The following is a 22743-nucleotide window of genomic DNA, read 5'->3' on the forward strand; positions in this document are numbered from 1 at the left end:
CTTACTTAAATTTCAATTTCAAGAGTGAGACTCAACCACAACATGAATGCTCAGCAAATCAAGGGTCCTAAACTGTGGAATGACCTCCCTAGTAATATTAAAGACTGTACCGCTCTCAAGCAGCTTAAAAGAGAAACAAAGAACTATGTAACTAACTCTACTTGCCTCTTTTCATCCTACATGTCAACCTGTGTTTTGCTGTTATTGGGAACATGAATTACTAAATCTGTACTGTCAGTAAAAACTGCCATACCTTAACATATAAAAAATTGCATATCATCTATTTAATCTCTTCTATAATTATAAAATCACTTACTATGTTCGTACTGTTGCAAATATGCAGTTCCCAGATGCAGTATCACACAAAAAAAAATCAATCTTTTTCTAAATCTCTTCAACCGTTCATAAGTGATATCTTATCTCATTTAATTTTAAGTATTACCCCAATATTCTCCAATATTATTTTAACATTGTCTGAAATGTTCTTCATACATGGCTTTGTTTTGTACTTGCCTTACCCATGAATCCTCCACTATTCATGAATTATCTGTATGCACTCTTACATAAATAATAATAATATTATTATTATTATTATTATTATTATGTACCACTATATCCACACCTGCAATAAAACTCACACTCTCTTTCTCCTTTCTAAAGACAGAAAAATTCCTTACAACTACAGTATTAAGAAGTGTTGAATGTAATAAAAATGCCCTTTTCTGGATGAGACCCGGAGACTCCCCCGGAGCTATCCAGGCTGATATGGATATACTATTAGACTATGGCATCAGTCAATGTGAATGGAGTTCTAGGCCTACCGGGGAACACGAACCAGAACCTGGCCTCCCTCAGAGAGGCACGAGGAGCAATGGGCTATAGAAATGCACATGTGGTTATGGAGCATTCTATGTCTCATTGACCGGGTCAGGCACCCAGAAAGGTAAGCGCCCCATAACAAACCCCTATTCTGGTTGAAACTACTACTGAAAGTCAAACGAATGACCAGAACTCCCCAAATGAAAATGAGCAAACAAGCATGACGTCACCACGTCTCTGTGCCCTTGTCTGTGCAACCCCACCCTTCCCGAGAGGGAAAAGGGCGAGCCCCAGACCCTCGCGCCTGCGATCCACCCTGCAGTTTTGAGGCTGGACGTCAAAACACCCGAAAATCCGCAGACCAGAGGGAAGGAGGGTTGCCAGGGAGCCTCCAGATCTCACCCAGAAAATGGCGTTTCATTACATTCAACGCTGGTTTTCTGGGGGAACCTCTTAGGCTCTTCGGAGCTACTTCACCAAAGAAAAGTTAAAGAGGGACACACCCCAGGAGGCGTTCGCCACGCGCAACTCAAATCAAAGGCTAGACAATCAACGGCACTGAAGGACCCCGGGAAACCCGAACCCAGGAACAGAGAAGAAGGGAAACTGGGGCAACCCAAAGCGTGTCCCCGGACACAGAAGCCGAGGCGTGCAAACAACAGTGGAGAGCCGCAACTGAACATAACACAAGATGCACCCCCCGGTCTAACCTACCAAGCATCAACAACCCAAGGACCCCTCCAGAAAGCAACAGATTCATACCGCCCCAGAAAAGAAGGAGACAGCTGCCACCAAACAAACCTACCACCAGAACCAAACGAGCAGAAACCCCTGCTCCTGAGGTGAATATGAAGCTCCCCGACCTGATCCTCAGAGGCTAATGCCAACAGGGAAAAAAGCCGTAGAAAAAACAAACCGGAACCAAAGGGGCCACTTCAAACCGAGGAGAAGAGAGAATGAGAGCACCCAATCCCAAGACCAGGATGGCTCAGGCAGTGCACGAGTAGGACGGAGGTGAAACAATGCACGAGACAGCTTGCGAAGCGGTGCCACAGGAACATCAACCCCGAACACAAGCTGCAGCGGCTCCGCCAGTGCCGCATGATAAGAGGCGACAGTATGAGGAATAAGATGATGATCCCAAAACAACCCCAAAAGAAAAGACAACACCACTGCATCAGAAACCAATGTAAACCTACGAAGGACAAGAAAAACTAGAAGGACTGCCAGGAACTTCATGCTGATACCGAGACAAAGCACGCAGGTGGGACACCATCAAAAAAGCCACCCGATCACCATACAAATGGTGATAGACTAGAGTCAAAAACATCAGACATGAAGACTCGCGGAGAAGAGCGAACCAGCCAGCAAACGGACCGCACTGGTCTGCTGAAAGAGGCGAAGCTGCAGAAAAAAACCCAGGGTTCAGACACTGAGCAAGCAATGCCTAAAACCAAAGCTGGGCTGGCCACCAAGGGCCAAGAGGACAACTCTCCCCTGGTAAGGCTCTCAGCAGACTAGTCACCTGAATCGACCAGCCCCAAAGTGCCAAGGACCACATCAAACCCCCTAGGACAGGCATGAAATCACCGGGGAGTGGTCCGAACGGAGCCTGACCGTTGATCTGAGAGTGACCCAAACCCTCCAGGACGACACCCACACCGCCGTGAAGTCCCGCACCGTGCTGCGGGCTCGATGGAAGGACGGACCCCATTGCCCCTGGCTGGCCTGGTGAGCACTGGTCAACACCCCAGCCAAGAGACGACGCATCCGTGAACATATTGAGCAAGGGGATTGGATAGGCGCCAAGGCACTGAACCCCCAAAACCCTGAAGAGGCGAGCAGACATGCGGACTGGCTGGAAGCCCACACCAACCCGCCGACAAGGTAGGCTAGGACCCGAACCCCCTAAAAGACACAGACGGGACACGATGACCTAGGTGTGGCGTGTAAACACATGAGGTGCCAGGTGCAAACAGAATGGAAGGCAACGAAAGCAGTAACCCGAGACGCCCCACAACAAACCTGAGCCAGTGCCTCAACCCCGATGAATCGGGACGTGCCAATACGAGTCTCAGAGGTCCAGGGACATCATCCAAGTGCCTGGCTCAAAAAGAAATTGAACCTGGGACAGAGTACTGTAGTCATCCAAAAGGAGGAGCAATTGACCCAGGGGTTTAGACGGGACAAGTCCAGAATGAACTGCAGGTCCACACAGTCCAGTTTAGGGATTGGGAACAGGCAGGAACCCATCTAAGAGATGGCGTCATTTCGACCATGCCCAAGCGTACCCACTCCAAGATGACCCAACAGAGCGCAGGGAAAGAGGCCTGCCCTGCCAGCCCAGAACCCCTCAAAGGAGGAGGAGCCACCCAACGCCACCGCAGGCTGTTGGAATGTCCTGAAAAACCCACAAATCGTGAAACCAGGCATAAGCAAACAGCTCAAGCCTCCCTGCCATCGCCTCGTCAATGATGCGAGCCGCGAAAGGGCTGACTGCCCTTACAAGAACGCTACTGACGTGCAGAGCAATCACCTTGCCAACCAGACGAAGACGGGTCCGAAGGCAGCACCTACCCCGAAACTGGCACTGTCCGCCTACCACAGTGAGAGGAACCCCGAGCCCTGGCACGACCCTTCCAGAAAGAACCCCCCCCCCCCCCCCCGCCCCTGGGCCCCACAGAGAACGAACAAGTCCAACCTCGGATGGCAACTAGAAGCTGCCTGCAGATACTGCCCAACCGCAGAATCTGCAAACAGCAAGGGACAAAAGGCCAACAAAAATCTAAGAGCAAATTACAAAGAGAAAGCAAGCACCACCTACCAACACACGAGACACAAAGCAAAAAACAGAGACATCGCATCCCGTATGATCGGTGCAAACAGCTCCAACAGAGCAGGTGCTGCCGAGACCAAGACATCAGGTCCAGGAGTGGCCCCAAGCGCCTCCACATCCTCTGCAAGCCAATCCGAGGACAGCTCCAGGAGGGAAAAGAACCGCAACACCGCAAGACCACAAGCCAACAGGCCACGAGCACGCAAGCTCTCAGCAACCAGTGCAGCCAAAAGGGAGGGAATGTGCACATGAAGCTGCACCACGCCAACATCCCGAGGAAGGGCAGGGGCGAATAAACACACATTGAGGTGCCCAACTCCTTCCCCCATGTAAACCTGGACCACTGTCAGCACCTCGCACCATTCAAGTGAGCGGGAACGACAGAACGTATACCAAGCCTCCAACTAAAACACAAGGCAGTCCGCTAGCCAGGATGACTCCGGAACCTCACAATGAACCCAGTAAGGAAACGAAGATCCAAACCTGAATGAAGAGGGATTCATGATAGAGGCATAATCCGGGTCACACAGGAGGTAGGCCGCAAGGGCTTCCTACACTTCATGAGGCAGGATACGGGAAGCCGAAAACCTCCGGAAGGACGGGACCAATGGACCCGAAGGGACGCGGTTAGGGGCCGACACCAAATCCATCTCGTACGCAGAGGAGGGGGGGGGGGGGAATCCCACTCCTTCTAACACTAAGCCCCACTCCAAAGGTAGAAAAACCTAAGTGGGGTCCAATGGGACCCAAGGCCCCCAAGTCAACCCCTCTCCAGCCCCAGGAACCTCCACATCAGGACCTGGGGCCGAGTCGTCCTCCAAAGCCCCAGCCTCAAAATAAAAATCAGGAGCAGCCGGAAAGGCAGGAAGGAAAGGGGCCCATTGGTCAGACCCAGACGCCACAGCTGGAGAAACCAACTCGAATGGCTCCATCACCACCCCAGAAGGGGCATCCCCTGAAACTGCCAGTCTCAAAACCAGCTAAACCCTGCTCCAACCCCAAAGTCCTCAGACACTTTGGAGCCGGAAGCGAAGGGGAGGGGGGGGGATAGAATGAACCACAGCAGGAAGCCAAATCCGACCAGGACAAAGGGGCGCAGACTGAACCAGAGTCAAAGCAACTACCACCCCCAAGCCCCCAACTCCGGGTCCCTATAACCAAAACGGAAGAGCATCGGGGCTTCCGGGACAGCAAGCAACCTAACAAGTTGCAGCAACCCAAACGCCTGAGCTGCCTGCACCTTAAGAGAATCATCAGTGGACCAGGCAAACTGAATCACTAACAAGCAACAAAACTCGCAGGACTCTGGGTCGAAGGTGTCACCGACCCAACAGGCAGCATGACAGGCAAAAATGGTGAGACACACCCTGAGACAAGGAGACCGAGCAACCCTCAAACTCGCACAAGGCTCTAGGGATCACATCCATCAGACCCATGCACCCCTGCGGGGATTCCCAGGGCCCTTAGACTGGTATTGCCAAGGAAAGCCCAGGCAGGGTACTGCTAAGGGGCAACCAAGTCTACCAAGAGATCCACTAAAAGCTGCACCCCCGGGATGTGTCCACTCACGGGGATCTAGTGGAGGTACCACGCCGGCCACTATGAGAGGTGATAACTAACTTTAAAGTACCCCGTGCCCCTACAAGTGCAAACTACCCTTTCCCAAAGGCAAACAAGGGTGTAGAAATCACCCCAGCACACTAAGTGCAGTCAATCACCGAGCAGCAAAAGACCAAGCAGAGGTAGATCCCAAGGTGACTTGTGGAAGGTGGCCCCCAAGCCTCAAGGGCAGTACTTGCAGGGCACCTAGGGAAGGTGATCCTAGGCGCATGCAACCTGAGTACTTGTGAGATTACTCCTGGCTCACGCACCACCAGAGAACTGCTCGCTCAACACCACAAGGCACAGAGCTGGAGGACAGAATTCAGGAGCCAGTCACACGATCGTTGCCTATTACATCAGGTAAAGAACTGCAGGGTGGATCACCAGTGCAAGGGTCTGGGGCTCCCCCTTCCCCCTCCCAGGGAGGGTGGGGGTTGCGCAGACAAGCGGTGTGGTTACCTTACCTTGAGGTTACCTTGAGGTGCGTCCGGGGCTTAGCGTCCCCGCGGCCCGGTCGTCGACCAGGCCTCCTGGTTGCCGGACTGATCAACCAGGCTGTTGGACACGGCTGCTCGCAGCCTGACGTACGAGTCACAGCCTGGTTGATCAGGTATCCTTTGGAGGTGCTTATCCAGTTCTCTCTTGAACACTGTGAAGGGTCGGCCAGTTATGTCCCTTATGTGTAGTTCACGCCACAGTGGTGACGTCATGCTCGTTTGTTCATTTTCATTTGGCGAGTTCTGTCCACTCGTTTGACTTTCAGTAGTAGTTCCAACCAGAATAGGGGTTTGTTTTGGGGCGTTTACCTTTCTGGGTGCCTGACCCGGTCGATGGCAGACATAGAATGCTCCATAACCACATGTGCATTTCTATAGGCATTGCTCCTCATGCCTCTCTGAGGGGAGACCAGGTTCTGGCTCATGGTCCCTGGTAGGCCTAGAACTCCATTTACATTGATGCCAAAGTCTAATACAGTATATGCATATCAGCCTGGATAGCTCCGGGATGTCGAAGGGGCTGCCCCAGGAAAGTTCACGAATCCTCAGAAATGACAGCCACATTAATAATAATGATGACCAAACCACACATCAGAGAATTAAGAAACTACTAATGTTTGGTCTGTCCTGGACTATTATCAAGTCATGTAGACGACAAACAGAAACGTTGTCGTTTCTTAATTTTCTGATGGGCAATTTGGTCGTCATATCTTCAGCCACATTATTGTGGCTCTTCATCTGCATTAATAATAATAATAAAATATTTTATTCATAAAATATTAGTTATATTTGAAGGAATAGGGGTTGCCTGTTAAATAAAGCCACTAATACACACATCACTTCGGACAAGTACAAGAAGTGCCATTAAGCCATCTTCTTAAGGTACAAAGTAACCAACTGAAATACTGATTTTATTACAAGTTTTAAAATAATGCACAGTGTAACCTTAACGGAATGGCCTAACCGAGACTGACTAGTTCTAAACTTTTAAGACTTTCACTGTACCAAGGTTTTAGGCATTTCTCACTATTTTTTGTACTGTATTACAAAAAAATACCTTACTACAAATGATCAAACACATCTTTGCTCATATTCACACACCCAAATAATTCATAAACAAAATATGATGGAAACTATATTTTTACTTACGGTACCTTTCTGAATCTACATTTCCGATTGTCGGGGACAGAAAGCCTGTTAAGATTACCAAAGTTCTCCTAAGGTCTACAACTGACCTTCCCCAGTATACGACCAATAACTATTGCCTAACTACCAAATACATACTGTACATATACTACCTAACTACCAAGCTAGGTGAACAGACACATCAGGTTGACAGAAATGTGCCCAAACATCTTACCCTGCTTGAGAATTGAACCCTAGACCTGACACCTGGAAGCTCCCTATCAAGGGGTGTCTACAACAGAAGTTTCTCCTTCAGGCTCTATCACCGCACAAACCTTTCATTCTTTCAACCTCTCCTAACCCTCCTTCAACCCTTCACTCTTCTCTTCAAAGACACCGTTGTCTGCCATACCATTCTTATATCTTTGTTGTCTGGCTCTGTCTGGGAGCCTCATTTGAGGATGAGTCATGTAGAACCCTGTATAGACCTAAAACCACCGAAGTTTTTTATGGATAGCTTAAAACCATTCCCAAACACTATTACAAATTATGACTTGAAACTAAACTCAATTGTTCTAATTACTGTATATGATGAATGAAGCTTACATGTTAAATATAACACTTGTATACCCTGTATTGTATTTTATAACAAATCACTGTACGAAAGTTGGTGCAGGTGGCCTCAAGTCGCACAACACAATCTAAGTGACACATCAGATGCAAAGTTACAAACATTTGCACTATGAGTCAATATATTGCACATTATTAATACATATTCAGTCATTTGCCAAATGCAATATTTTACACATACCGTATAGTGAATCTCAACTCCATGGTATTAAAGGCATAATAGTGAGATGTTTAACAAGAGTATTGTAGAATAGGATCTGCCTTAAATAATCTTAGAAAAATTTAAATTCTATTTAAGCAATTAATCAAGATTAATAGTATAAAAAGAATATATTCTAAGAATAAATTAACTAAGAGCCAAATTTGAACATTTAAAAGAATTGAAACATTATATTTTTCAACTTGCTGCACACACAATATTTTTTAATTTCATTTATATTACCATATTTTCCTGTGCTATTTGTGAGATGTAATATATGAAAGTTTATTTATTATTGTGAAACATATACAGTAGCAAAATATTACAGCTTTCACATGAGCTGACACATGTAAAGGCACAATAGAGAATACAGTACAGTACAGTATTACAAAAATCCTGGATACATGTTAACTATTGAATCACTACAGCTAAACAAGGACCCCGTCTGAATTGTCCCTTCATGCGGTTAATATTTTATTCCTATAACTAATACACTATCTAGTTAGGTGTTAGAAGATTGTGTGTTGCGATGGCCAGTTATCCCCCGAAACCAGTTTCGAAGCTCTACAGAGGTGACGGTGAGGTAGTTTGCCTCCTCGTCAACACTCTCACCAACACCACCACCAGTCCCTTCAGCAAGCAAAGGTCGAGCATCGAGCCCCTTACGTTGTTTGCCGCCGGCCTTCTTCTTCTTGCGATTTATCACACCATCAAATTCATCCATCATCTTGACAATCTGCAGAGGAAAAATAAAGATACAGTATATTTTGGCATTGTGTGTGTGAAACGATGTCAGTAATTTCGCATGGATGACCTCATTACACCATAAACTGAGATTCTGTTCTTTCATAAAATAAGATCTGGGTGTGTCCACATTAATGAAATCAGTATGATTAGTTTTATTAATTCTATTAACTTATAAAATAATTCATTCAACCCATCATATTGTCATCCTGCCAGTATGAAAGGATCATATGGGCAGGATAAAATGCTGCACTGGTACTTCTTGATGAAGCACTTTTTTGCCACAAAGAGATAGGACTATACCCAAAGCCAATGTCTCACAAACTACACTCTTGGTCAACATCTCTTAGATGTGGGAACAAAGAAAAGGGGAGGATATCAAAAGCTGCCTGATTCTGAGAGAACCCTTGGGGGAACAAGAGGACCACTTCCAAGCCAGACCCATGCAAGGTTCTCCAGTGATTACAGGAACAGTACAGAAGGTTCTCTATGCTGCCACTCTCAGTATATCACTGCTTGCAAGAATGTGATAAAACTCAATTTGGAAATAGGGGGCAGTAGGTGAATGATCTGCTAGGAAAGGGACTTTCAAATAACTCAAAGCCTGAATTTAATAACATAATATGTGTTCATTATTATTGTGATGATGTCAACACCATCTGTTGAGCACACCCTAAGATAACACCTCTTATGTAAGATGCTAGGATAATAGGGAAGATAAGAAACTTAGATTATTGTCATTCCCTTCAAGAAGACCTGGACAAAGTAAGTATATGGAGCACCACTTGGCAAATGGAATTTAATGTGAATAAATGCCATGTTATGGAATGTGGAATTGGATAACATAGACCACACACAACCTATAAATTATTTGAGAAATCTTTAAAGAATTCTGACAAAGAAAGAGATCTAGGGGTGGTTCTAGATAGAAAACTGGCACCTGAGGACCACATTAATAAGAACATTGTGCGAGGAGCCTATGCTACACTTTCTAACTTCTGAATTGCTTTTAAATACTTGAATGGAGAAATACTAAAGAAATTGTTCACGACTTTTGTTAGACCAAAGCTAGAATGTGCAGCGGTTGTGTAGTGCCCATATCTTAAGAAAGCACATCAACAAACTGGAAAAGGTGCAAAGACATGCCACTAAGTGGCTCCCAGAACTGAAGAACAAGAGCTACGAGAAGAGGTTAGAGGCATTAAATATGCAAAAACTACAAGATAGAAGAAAAAGAGGTGATATGATCACTACGTACAAAATAGTAATAGGAATCAATAAAATTGATAGGGAAGAATTCCCGAGACCCGGAACTTTAAGAACAAGAGGTCATAGATTTAAACTAATGAAACAAAGCTGCCGGAGAAATATAAGAAAATTCATTTTTGTAAACAGAGTGGTAGATGGTTGGAACAAGTTAGGTGAGAAGGTGGTGGAGGCTAAAACCGTTAGTAATTTAAAAGCGTTATATGACAAGCATTGCTGGGGAGACGGGACACCATGAGCGTAGCTCTTATCCTGTAATTACACTTAGGTAATTACACTCACAATACTGTACCTGCTCCCAAATGTATTTACTCTTTTTCATGTTTCTCACCTCAATTTTCACCTCAGTTTGCAATATAATGGGAAGACATTGGCACACATTTTAAAACCAGTCCCATAAAAATTGGGTAAAAACTTGAATTTTAACAAATATTTTAATTTTGGACATAACCTATGTTCCTATGGAACATCCGCCGAGTTATTTTACCAGTCTCCGTGGTGCAGTGGTAAGGCACTCGCCTGGCGTTCCGCGAGCGCTTTGTCATGGGTTCGTATCCTGGCCAGGGAGGATTTACTGGGCACAAATCCTTAACTGTAGCCTCTGTTTAACTCAACAGTAAAATGAGTACTTGGTTGTAAACGATTCTTCGCGGTGGGGATCGTATTCCAGGAAACTGCCCGAAATGCTACGCGTACTAGTGGCTGTACAAGAATGTAACAACTCTTCTATATATCTCAAAAAAAAAAAAAATAAATAAATAAATAAATAAATGTAGACGTCATCTCCGTCTCAAAGGAATGAAAATGTTAATATAACAGATGATGGACCTGCCAACTCCATACTCCTTACAGTTATTATTGTCAAACCTTGGATGGTGTCTAAATCTAACTTTCAAAATCATCTAAACTTTGGATGGTTTTCAGTTATGAGAAAATTACAAAATGTTTAGTTTTTTTTTTTTTTTTTTTTGCATTTGTGTGTTCTGGTTCTAAATCTTTAGTTTAACAAAGGTTTTCCAGTAAAAGTCTGTCGGTTCCATGATATTATACAAGACATCTTAGGCCACAATAACACATTTACTGAATAACTCACCTGTGCCTGATCTGAAGCATCCATAGGAATTACCGATATATCACGCACGGCTCGGAATTTACCACAGTTGTTTATGTGCTCATTCTCCAGACGAAAGAAGTTCCATATGAAGCGCCTGAGAAAATATAAATAGTTAAATTAATAGTGAATACATAAAATGTGATACTGTAATATAAATACTAATAAGCATTAAACTAAAATGTTTATATAAATTACTTAAAAGTATTATCAAAATATAACCTATAAACTGTACAGTACTTTCCATTGCTCACCATATCCATACTATTCTTTGGTGGAATTACTGTACATATTTAATTTTTGCTTGAAATACTGTACTCCACTGATACCACATCTATTATGTTACCCAGTTATGTTATGCTAAACTGCAAGAAGCGAGACCATCATTCTACCGTCCAGTCAAAGTGGTTGGAAACCGTTCCTTTCCTTTGTCCTATATTAAATCCTTATCCTCATATCTTTCCCAAGTGGTACATAATTGTAAAAGCTTAGTGTTTTCTCCTGATAATTACCTTGGGCCCATGAGTAAGCTTCCATTTAGGAAGACCAAACCACACACCAGAAGATGAGGAGACGACGACATTTCGGTCTGTCCTGGACCATTATCAAGTCGGATTGTTATCCAGGATGAACCAAAGCGTCGTCGTCTCCTCATCTTCTGGTGTGTGGTTTAGTCTTTATATCTTCAGCCATGTTATTGTGACTCATCATCACCTCCCATTTATATCCACTGAAACTCATATGTCTATTCTTCATTTGAAATAATCCAACAATACAACACAGATCTTATTTATATGCACCCAAACTTGTACAAGAACATAGGAATAAAGGAAACTGAAGAAAGCCTTTTGAACTATACTGGGAAGCACCTATTTATATTCACCCCAGACTCATTCATGTGTGTGTCTAACCTTCGCTTGAAACAATCTAGCAATTACTGTTACATTGATTATGTTACTCGATAATTTGTTCCATAAATCAACAACACTGTTTCCTGAATCTAAACTTCCCCATCTTATATCCATTGTTTTAAATATTATTTTGTGGTGATATATTTAACACCTTATTTATATCTGCTTCATTATACCCTTTTATCCATTTGGCTGACCACACTATCAAGGTTAACAGGAGCAGGGAATGAGTTGGACCCAACTGTTCTCCACACAAGAGACAGATTTAACACAAAAACACACACTCAAAATTAACCTCAATGATAACAGCACTAATATGGCAAAGTTTAAAAGTTTGGGTATTTTATACCTTTCAGTTTTATTTACCTGAAAACTTCTAACGGTGCAAGAATGGAAACTATAATTTCACCATTGGTAAGTTTGAGTTCCGTCAGAGTGAGGGAGAAGGTCCAGCTAAATCTTAAAATGAAGTCTTCCACAATGCCAAAATAGTAGTAGTACTGGAAAAATAAAGAAATACATTATGATAAAGCTAATTCAAACCATATACTGCATAGCATTATTATAATCACAATACCAACCTCATCTCTACCTTTTTATGGACAACACAGATGAGAAGTAGCTTTACATAGCAAATAATTCCAGTTGTCAGGAGCAGGAATTAAGCCTGTACCTTAGCCTATTGAGGTCCTCTTACACCACCTGCTGACCTTCCTCAGGCTGCAACTTACAACAGTTACCTAACTCACACGTACCTATTACTGCAACTCACACGTACCTATTACTGCAACTCACAAGTACCTATTACTGCAACTCACACGTACCTATTACTGCAACTCACACGTACCTATTACTGCAACTCACAAGTACCTATTACTGCAACTCACACGTACCTATTACTGCAACTCACAAGTACCTATTACTGCAACTCACACGTACCTATTACTGCAACTCACAAGTACCTATTACTGCAACTCACACGTACCTATTACTGCAACTCACACGTACCTATTACTGCAACTCACACGTACCTATTACTGCAACTCACAAGTACCTATTACTGCAACTCACAAGTACCTATTACTGCAACTCACAAGTACCTATTACTGCAACTCACACGTACCTATTACTGCAACTCACAAGTACCTATTACTGCAACTCTCACGTACCTATTACTGCAACTCACAAGTACCTATTACTGCAACTCACAAGTACCTATTACTGCAACTCTCACGTACCTATTACTGCAACTCACAAGTACCTATTACTGCAACTCACAAGTACCTATTACTGCAACTCACAAGTACCTATTACTGCAACTCACACGTACCTATTACTGCAACTCACAAGTACCTATTACTGCAACTCTCACGTACCTATTACTGCAACTCACAAGTACCTATTACTGCAACTCACAAGTACCTATTACTGCAACTCACACGTACCTATTACTGCAACTCACAAGTACCTATTACTGCAACTCTCACGTACCTATTACTGCAACTCACACGTACCTATTACTGCAACTCACAAGTACCTATTACTGCAACTCACACATACCTATTACTGCAACTCACAAGTACCTATTACTGCAACTCACACGTACCTATTACTGCAACTCACACGTACCTATTACTGCAACTCACACGTACCTATTACTTGCATCAGGTGCGAGGTCCCCCCTCCCCCATGCTAACTACTGAATTTCCACAGAATGCAACCTGCAACTGCCTAACTCCCAGGTACCTATTTGCTCTTGGGTAAACATAGGCACGAGGTGAAAGGAAATATGCCAAACCACTTCCATTCTGCCTGGAGAATGAACCCAGGATTGTGAATAGAAGATATAGACCACTGTGCTACAGTGTGGGTGCACTCCCTCCTCATCCTCAAGAACCAGAAGTATAAGTAATATATAATAAGATTAAAAATCACCTGTATTGTGATTCTTGTATTGCTTCCAAGACTGTCACAGTGGTTGTAAACTTGCCAAAGGCATATGACTTTCTTGCTCTAAGTCATGTTTACTTGGGCTGTGTAGCTTTTTCTTATAAAACTTAATAGTTAACTTCTTATCATTCTTTTAAAGACTTAAATAATGTGTGAAGTTAGCCTTGCAACCTGTCATCTAAAAATAATAGCCTAGTACTTGTAGCTACTATGGGTGGAACATCAAAAATTATAGCACAGTACTTATAGCCACTATGGGTGGAACATACAAAAATGGACTGTTGCACACAAAAAAATCCCATTTTGTACTATTAATTTTGTAGAGGGCCAGAGAAACAACCAAACAAACTTTTCAAGGACTAGTATAGCCAACGTATGTACTGTATTAAATTCCTAGCGCTAAGACGTCATATATTAGGCCTAAGTTTCATAAATTCAAAGTTACTATTTCACTTTTTAGCTTGCCATTTATAGTACTGTATTCCAATAGTATAAATTTTAACTTTTTTTAGGTACATCAGTCCTTTATATATGTTCCAAACATAGTTGCTTTACGTACTATCATTTTAGGAGGATCAGGAGTCGTGATCAGTCAAGAATTTGTTGCTACTGCTTTGCTACCTTGCTTGTGGAGTGCATATACAGTGGTGCCTCGGTTAACGAATTTAATCTGTTCCGGCACCGAACTCGTCATGTGAAACGCTCGTCTTGCAAAACATCATCATCATGTCGTTGGAGGTGTCCGAGAACCAACGGGAACGCTAGGAAGCACCACGTGGTTCTCTCACTAACCTAGCGAAAGCTTGTCAATCGAGACAAATTTTCTGCGAGTGGTTTGCTTGTTACCTGAAATGCTCATAGATGGGGCTGCTCATCACCCGAGGTTCTTCTGTACACTTCTTATTTTCAGTGCCTGTTATATTGCCAGCATCTAACATAAGAATAAAAGCAATTGCAGAAGGGTTATTGGCCCATACCAGGCAGCTCCTATTGGCCCATACCAGGCAGCTCCTTTTGGCCCATACCAGACAGCTAGTATTGGCCCATACCAGGCAGCTCCTATTGGCCCATACAAGGCAGCTCCTATTGGCCCACACCAGGCAGCTCTTATTGGCTTATGCCAGGCAGCTCTTATTGGCTCATACCAGGCAGCTCCTATTTATATCCACCCAAACGTATTCATATACATGTCTAAATGATGCCTGAAATAATCCAGTAATCCCACACCTATTATGTTACTCAGTAATTTGTTCTATAAATCAACAGCTTCCATGCTATTACACTGGGTGTCCTTGCTACTGTGTTTTGTATTGACAGCAGACTCGCATTACAGTGAGAATGTTGATCAACATACCGGAGAGGAGTAGACGAGCTCTTCACGCAGGAACTTGTATTCACCTGAATTCTTCTCAAACATGCCCCAATCCATAACCATATCCCACCAAAACACAAAGCAGGAGCTGAAGAGCATAGATGCTACCAACATATAGAAGAAAGGATTGTTGATGCCATCTTCATACTGATCTGAAATTAAATACAATATTTTTGTATTTCATAATACAGTACTGAACTGTAATTTTTTTATTATTTATATATACGAGTTCTTGCATTCTTGTAAAGCCATTAGCACGCATAGTGTTTCGAGCTCCTTATGTGTACCATGGGTAGGCGGTACGTGGAACTACCTACCCGCTGAAGCCGTAAACGCCAAAACTCTGCTGGGTTTTAAAATTCCACTGGACAAGATCAGGGCAAATGGGGGGACCTTTGACATGCTGCTGGCTTCCTGTCCTCATCGAGGCCACTAGTATTAGGGGCCCTCAGGTAAATTAATCCTAATTTTCCCCGGAATATGACCCGCCAAATCATTTAACAACCAGGTACCCATTCACTGCTGGACAAGCAGAGGCTAAGGAATGGTGCCCAGTCAATCCTTCCCAGCCAGGATATGACCCCAAGCCAAAGAGCTTGCGAAGCCCCAGAAGAGTGCTTTACCACTGCACCACGGGGGTCTACAATAGCGTAATAAACCCACGGAACCACCTACATGTTGAAGCCATAAATGCCACGATGTTACTCAAGTTCAAAATCCAGATAGAAAATATCCTCATGAACAATGGGGAGACTGTTAACATGTCACCAACTTCCTATCCCCATCAAGGACACTAGAGAGGTAGCTACCTGTCCTCAGGAGGTATGTACCTCATGGTAATTACTTCAAAAACTGTAACAAACTAGGCTGGCTGTAAGAATTACCCAGAGTGGTTTATTGACAAAAGAGAATGGGAAGCTGGGCCCGCGTGGTGACCCGGGACCTGACCCCAGGGAATTCGCGGTGAAAATAATCGACGCCTTGTTCATAGCTTCGTATAATGAACCATTCTATAGTATTCAGTAATTTAGAAAAATTAGCCTTTATTCATTTTGTATTAAAATTGTATTGTATAATATTACTGGGTACAATATCAAGAGTATTCTAATTATTGAGTTAAGTCACCATCAGTGACGTCACGAATCAGATCTAAGTTGTAAGGCGTGAGTGACCGGCGGTCATAGGTCATCAGAGTTGACATGTCCACTATTTCTCAAAGTTCAAATAACCATTTTGGTGATCGGGAACAGCTCTGCTGTTAGATGCTTGAGTAATTTAACTTCAGTAAAATAATTCAACCAGTCTGGATCAATTAAGTACAACAGAGGTTAATTGTTATAACTTAAACCTTGCTTGTAACTTGGTAAAACTTAGACTATGCGGAAGGATACAATGCTCTAGTCTGGGGTAGACCAGACGAGGAGAGATCAGTGTGGACGCCAGATCAACTGGGAGAGGTCAACCATCTTACCTCTCTCCCAAGACCAGCCCCCATCATCTAGAGCTGGTCGCCCAAGGTAGAGTTGCTTTATGAGTTTTTATAGGGATAGTCAACTCATTGCCGTTCAGGAAAAGTAGGGAGTGTTAAAGTGACAGGGAGTGAACATATTTAGATTTTGTTTTAGTTTTCTTTTAATAAATTAATTAGTTAATATTTTGCATTTTCATTATTTCCATGTGTTTGTTATATGTACAGTATGTGAACTTGTCCTGGTCACGTGGTCCACACGAGGCAGAGTTGGATTGGGCGCCGATTCTAACATCGAGTCGGAATTCATCATTCCCGTGTAACTAATTCCACACTCTAAGTTTCCAAGGTCATCGGTTACTAGTGGGGATCAAGCCCCAAGGTTGATTAATTAGCATGATCGATCCAGACCTCGATCATTGCTCTGTGTTACTGGTCTGGTGGTGGCGGCGGAGGCGACTCTAGGGTTTTGCTCAAAGCCTAGGTCACGTCATACGAGTTGTAGAATCCTAAGTCGGTCAATCGTCTTAGGACCACGTGGCGTGGAGTCGGCTTTACTAAAAGTTTTGGAGTCCCTTGTAGAGAAATAAAAAAGTAAGAATACGGGTAGAGGGGGAAAAGAAGAAGGAAAGATAATTAGAGAACACCCTACCCGTGTTACAAAACTACAAGAAATTAGTGTTATTATCTACTCCTTATTCATGATTAGGTCAGGTCAAGTTAGGTTGAAACAGTGAATAACTCTCAAATACAGTATGTTTCACATTAAATTAAAAAACTATTTGAGTATCCCCTAGTATTTGATAATAAAGAAAACCTAGGGCATAAAACTTATCACACAAAATGAGTTTGCCAGAGATTTTATATTTTAAAACCCTGGATCTATAATACAATAAAGTACAGTTAAAACTTGAGAATATTCTCTATTTAGAACAAAAGTTTACTTGCCAGTTTACAAGTAGACTATTATTGGGACCAAAATATGCTTTCAGACCATAATAAATACAGTACAGTGTATCTAGAATGAGGGAGGTTGATTTCTCAGTATACCGGTAATCACTTAGACCTGAGAACAGGCCAAGAGATAATGACCCTCGGGTAAATATATTTTATTGGGTAAAACACATTTATATTTATGATGGGTGAAATAAACTTGGATGAGAAATAGAAACAGTAAAGATTTGAGTGTAAATGAAAACCTATTTTCTAAGCATTGCAATCAGTCACTTCCTTAGGCAAAGGTCGATATTGTGGGAAAAGTGTAAAGGACCAGCCAAGGCGTGCAACTTTCACATTCACAATGCAGTAAAGATACTTTTCATGAAGAAATACAGTAGATACCTTACAGACTGAAGGAAAACTTACAATAAATTATACAGACTGTTGATATATTTCAAGCCTTACCTCTGTAAACATGTGTCAAGCAGGTGAATGTTACCACAAAAAATGTTGTTGCATACTTGAATGCATTGACCAGATGAGGAAACATTTCCCGAGTGTCTCGATAACGGCGGAGGCACTGAGCAAAGCGCCACCAAGCAGGAAGACAGGCAACAATATTTCGTACCACTTGTGTCTTGTCGATGCACACATTATCATCCACTGCAGAAATTACATGGAAAATAATTTGGAGTAAAAAACAACCCTTGCACTCTGTAAATTGTCCACTTAACAATAACGGATATTATTACTGTATACATACAGTATAGGAAAACAAAAGGAGAAAGCAAGCACTTCCATGTTTATACGAATATGAGAAAATATTGAAGCCATATGATGGGACTAAACCTGCATCTCTGAACTCTTCAGGCTCTCACACTACCCACTGGACCATGATAGGCTATAGAGAATGTCAAGTACTACTTGACTTACAGTACAGTATAAGGAGTTGGAATTGTGTGTACCTGAGGAGTCCACGGATGTGGGTTCCATTTCATCATACAGCAGCCTCAATTTTGTATCAGATATATCATACTCTTATGATATAAATGTGCTTGCATGAATATACTTGTATATACAACATGCAAATAAATGAATAGCTAAGATTACAAACATATGCATTAATATAATTTCTCTGACGTCAGCTAGATTCTTGAGATGTGCAGCAGTAAGTTGGAATTATTAGTTGCATCGACTGCCTACGTTGCTAGCACTTTATTAAGCATATACCTGGCCCTCTACAAGTTTAACAATAGCAAAGATTGGCTTTACCAGGAAGTAGAATACTTTACCTCCTCCTATAACCATCTCCTTAATATAATCCTTAAAATAATCCTCTAAAACTTGCCATAGGCCATTGAACTCATACCGTTCACTACATTATTATTACTGTGTCCTTAGTTTGCCAGATTCTCCCTTTCTTCTTCTCATCTAGTTTCCCAGATCTCCAGGATGATTGTCCATACATTCTAATTCATTTAAAGTTCAGAGACTTTCTGGGATTTCATGTCGAGAACATGAACTACCACATTGCTGTACTTCTCTTCAGGTCAATCCTGGCTCCCATGATCAAGCTGATCATGGTAGTACTTCACAAGTTAACTTCAGCACAATGGTTAATTTATTAATTCCGATTGTTAGGGTCAGGAAGCCTGTACTTAGGCTTATTGATGTTTCCTGTAGGCTAACTACTGAACTTCCCCAGGATGCAACCCACAACAGTTGCTTAACTCCTGGGTACCTATTTACTACTAGGTGAAGAGGCATCAGATGAAAGGAAACATGCCTTGATGTTTCTGTGTTGCTCATGGATTGAAACTGGATCGTTTGGCTTTGAGCCATGGACGTGCTGTGAGCCACTGTGCTGCAGGAACCATGTGCTGCTCCTGGCATACTTTAACTGGCTAATTTGGGGTCCCATGCTCAGCAGTCTCTGACACCCAGAGCACTGACCATGTTGGGCGAGTTGAGTTTTCTGATCAATCTGGGAATATCCCAGCTACAGCCTTCACAGTCTTGTGTGGTTGGGTTCAGTATGGTACACTGCAGCAGTTACTGTTTCAATCCTGGATGCTTCACTGGATTCTCTGCAATCCCACTTGGGCTCAGTTTTTGCTTATCCGTCTCCTGTCTGTCTCATTGTGAGCTCATGTCTTGACTCCATCTATCACTTATCTTGTGAGCTGGGGTCTTGCCTCCCTTTCAATATTTTTTCCTCCATTTTTATCATACAGTTCAAATTATTCTGTCTTTTCACTCTAAAAGTATCTATATGATCCATATGCCATTTCCTTATCTCAAACCATATCTTTCTTTTTCTCACATTAACATTCAACATTCTTGTTTTGCACAAACTTTTGCAATTCCTCCTCACTCTGCAAAATATTGCACCACATGTGTCAATATAACACGTTACACACACACACACACACACACACACACACACACACACACACACACACAGCAGTTGTATGGTGCCAATATCTCAAAATGCACATCAATAAATTACAAAAGATGCAAACACATGTAACCAAATGGCTCCTGAAACAGAAAAACAGAGCTATGAGGAAAGAGTACTGTACTGTACTGGCATTAAATATACGAAAGAAGATAAAAGAAAAAGAGGTGATATGATGGTTACGTACAAACTAGTAATAAGTATCGACAAAATAGACAGAATAATTGTCAAAAACTGCAGCTCAAAGAACAAAACGACATAGGTTCAAATGAAGGAAACAAAGTTGCTGAAAAAATTAGAAAGCCCACTCTTGCAGAGTGGTAGACAGTTGGAAAACATATAGGAGGTGGTGGTGGTGGAGGCCAAAGACGTCAGTAATTTCAATGCATCATACGATAAAGAGTACCGAGAAGATGGGACACCATGAGCATAGCTCTCATCCCATAACTACACTTGGGTAATGATATACATGCACAAAAACACACATTCTTAGTCGTCTGGATTTTGAAGGAGCCACTATTTTTATACAGTAAATGTGTTATCTTACTTAAACACTAATTTACTATTTAGCATAACTCACAGACTTAATTAAGTAATCCTTCATGGTAACTTGTACTATTGGTCATCAAAGGGAATTTGTACTATTGGTCATCCTTGTGTTCAAGGATGAAACTGAGGCTCCCATTTGGGACTGAGGCTTAGCAAAGTGTCTTCCTTTCTTCCTTTGAAGTTTGCTAGCATGAAGCTTTCAAAGTCACAAGTAAAGTAGTCAAGACATCCCATGGCAAACTGCAAATGATTCTGCCTGCAATGATCAACACCTGATATTTTCTAACCCTTCCCCCCCCACCCGACCACTCACTGCTCTTCCCTACAGTGGCACAATACTGTAAAGACACGAGCCTAAGTCCTTAACATGCCCTAGACTTACCACTTTTACTGGCATACCAGTTGATGCCTTGTGTGTAAAAACACAGAGAATATTCAAAGTCCTTCAGCACCTGCACCAAAGTGTTCAACTGGTCACCCAGCCAGAAGTCCGCAAACTGCACAAAGAAGAACGGTGCGCACACAACTCGGCCCTGAAAAATTATGTGCTAGAATAAGAATTTTTGTATCAACCCAGTGGGCAAAATATATTTGAGTGACGTTTAATTAACATAGGATCAATGTCATCAACATTTATCCAATATTACATCACTGTCACTTGCCCAAATTTACCCAGGGGGGGGGGGGGGGGGAAGTGATTGAAGAAGCATGATATTACAGTACAGTATTAAGATAGAATTATTTATAAATTGGAAATACAGTACTGGAATTTACTACCCAAAAGTTGATAGCAAAAGACTGCTAATGAAAAAAGGGAAGTTCTCAAAGCACACATGTTATTGCAGATATGATAATTTCCAAATAAAACAAATTTAATAATTAGCATTACAGTATTATCAAAAAAATATAAAATATAATACATTTGTGTTGCACTGTCAGAGACTGGAAGCTTATTAGGTTTATGCACACGACCTGATAATGGTCCAGGACGGACCGAAATAATGTTGTTTCTCTGTCTTTGATGTGTGGCTTGGTCATCCTGTTAGGCTTGTTGAGGTCTCCACAGGCTAATTACTGACCTTCCCCCCAAGATGCAACCCACTCGAACAGTTGCCAAACTCCCAGGTAATTATTTACTGCTAGGTGAACAGAGGCATGAGATAAAAGGAAATTCATCTAAATATCTCTGTCCTGCTGTGGGAATTGAACCCAAACCCTTTCGCTTGTAAACTAACTGTGCTCACTGACCACTGCACTTTGGGAGTTGATAGGTTGTCCATTAATAATTAAATGTTTCAGAACCTTTAACCCTTATATTGCTCTAGTTAATAACTGCAATTTCCTCCTATGCTCTAATTGCCATATACGAGTTTATACTAAAATGATCCAATAACCAGGATGAAAGCTTGAGCAGCCATTCTTATTATTATTTCAGTGAAAGGAATCAATAATCCACATACAGTACTTTAAAGCTTACCAGCTTTTTCAGGAGCCAAAATCGAGCTTCATGATGAAACGTTCTTGTTGGGTTAAGGAGAAACAGCATCATGAAACACAGGAGAGCTAACGGAACAGTGTATGAAGGAATGGAGAGCGCCTCTGCATATAGAAATCCTAAAACGCTCAGAGCCCAGATCACACCTGAAAATAACATAGAATAACAGAAACTGGAGAAGACCTACTGGTCCATATGGGGCAGCTCATATTTATATCTGGCATTAAATATACAAAAGATATAAATATACATATATTATGTTACCCAGTAACTTGTTCCACAAATCTACACGTTTATTTACAAACAAATATTTACCCAGGGCTTTCCTGAATCTAAACTCATCCAATTTATATCCATTGTTTTGTTTCTATTTTGTATTAGTATAGTTAAAACCTAATTAATGTTCCCTTAGTTAAACCACCTGATCAATATAAAAACCTTACAGTTTTATTCAAAATGCCATAGAGGTTCACTGGCTACTGTAACAATAATACATCATCAAAGATGCAGTCCACAACAGTGTGGGTGGTTATATTTCATTCATTATTATAAGCACCAATGGCCTAGTTGGTAGGACAATAGTTGCATCCCCTTGTATCTTTGAAGACCAAGTTTGAATGAACCAGAGAGAATCACATACAATTCCAATATTGGGATATGCAGCTCACCTCTAAATCCATCCACTGTAAACTTTGCATCATTAAAAGATTACTATGACCCTGATACCTGACTTCCTAATCATAAAGACGGTGAAATGTTTTTTTCTAACCCA

General features: G+C 42.1%; 1 protein-coding gene across 4 annotated transcripts in view; it reads right to left on the reverse strand.

The window, feature by feature from the left end:
* LOC123757449 (solute carrier family 53 member 1) overlaps positions 1 to 22743 on the reverse strand; it is a 74363-nt gene that overhangs the window by 11785 nt on the left and 39835 nt on the right. For 2 of the 4 annotated variants that reach the window (XM_045741075.2, XM_069327250.1), the window contains exons 8-14: positions 21954 to 22117; positions 20859 to 21009; positions 17935 to 18132; positions 15045 to 15214; positions 12107 to 12240; positions 10812 to 10926; positions 8077 to 8444 (exon numbers count right to left, since the gene is read on the reverse strand). In XM_045741075.2, the coding sequence (XP_045597031.1) occupies positions 8211 to 8444; positions 10812 to 10926; positions 12107 to 12240; positions 15045 to 15214; positions 17935 to 18132; positions 20859 to 21009; positions 21954 to 22117 (1166 nt within the window). In that variant the 3' untranslated portion in view covers positions 8077 to 8210. Of the gene's footprint in view, positions 1 to 6652; positions 8445 to 10811; positions 10927 to 12106; positions 12241 to 15044; positions 15215 to 17934; positions 18133 to 20858; positions 21010 to 21953; positions 22118 to 22743 lie in introns of those variants that run through there. The other 2 variants (XM_069327251.1, XM_045741074.2) reach the window with 2 other exon arrangements.

Source organism: Procambarus clarkii, chromosome 19 (assembly GCF_040958095.1).
Source record: "Procambarus clarkii isolate CNS0578487 chromosome 19, FALCON_Pclarkii_2.0, whole genome shotgun sequence".
NCBI lineage: Eukaryota > Metazoa > Arthropoda > Malacostraca > Decapoda > Cambaridae > Procambarus > Procambarus clarkii.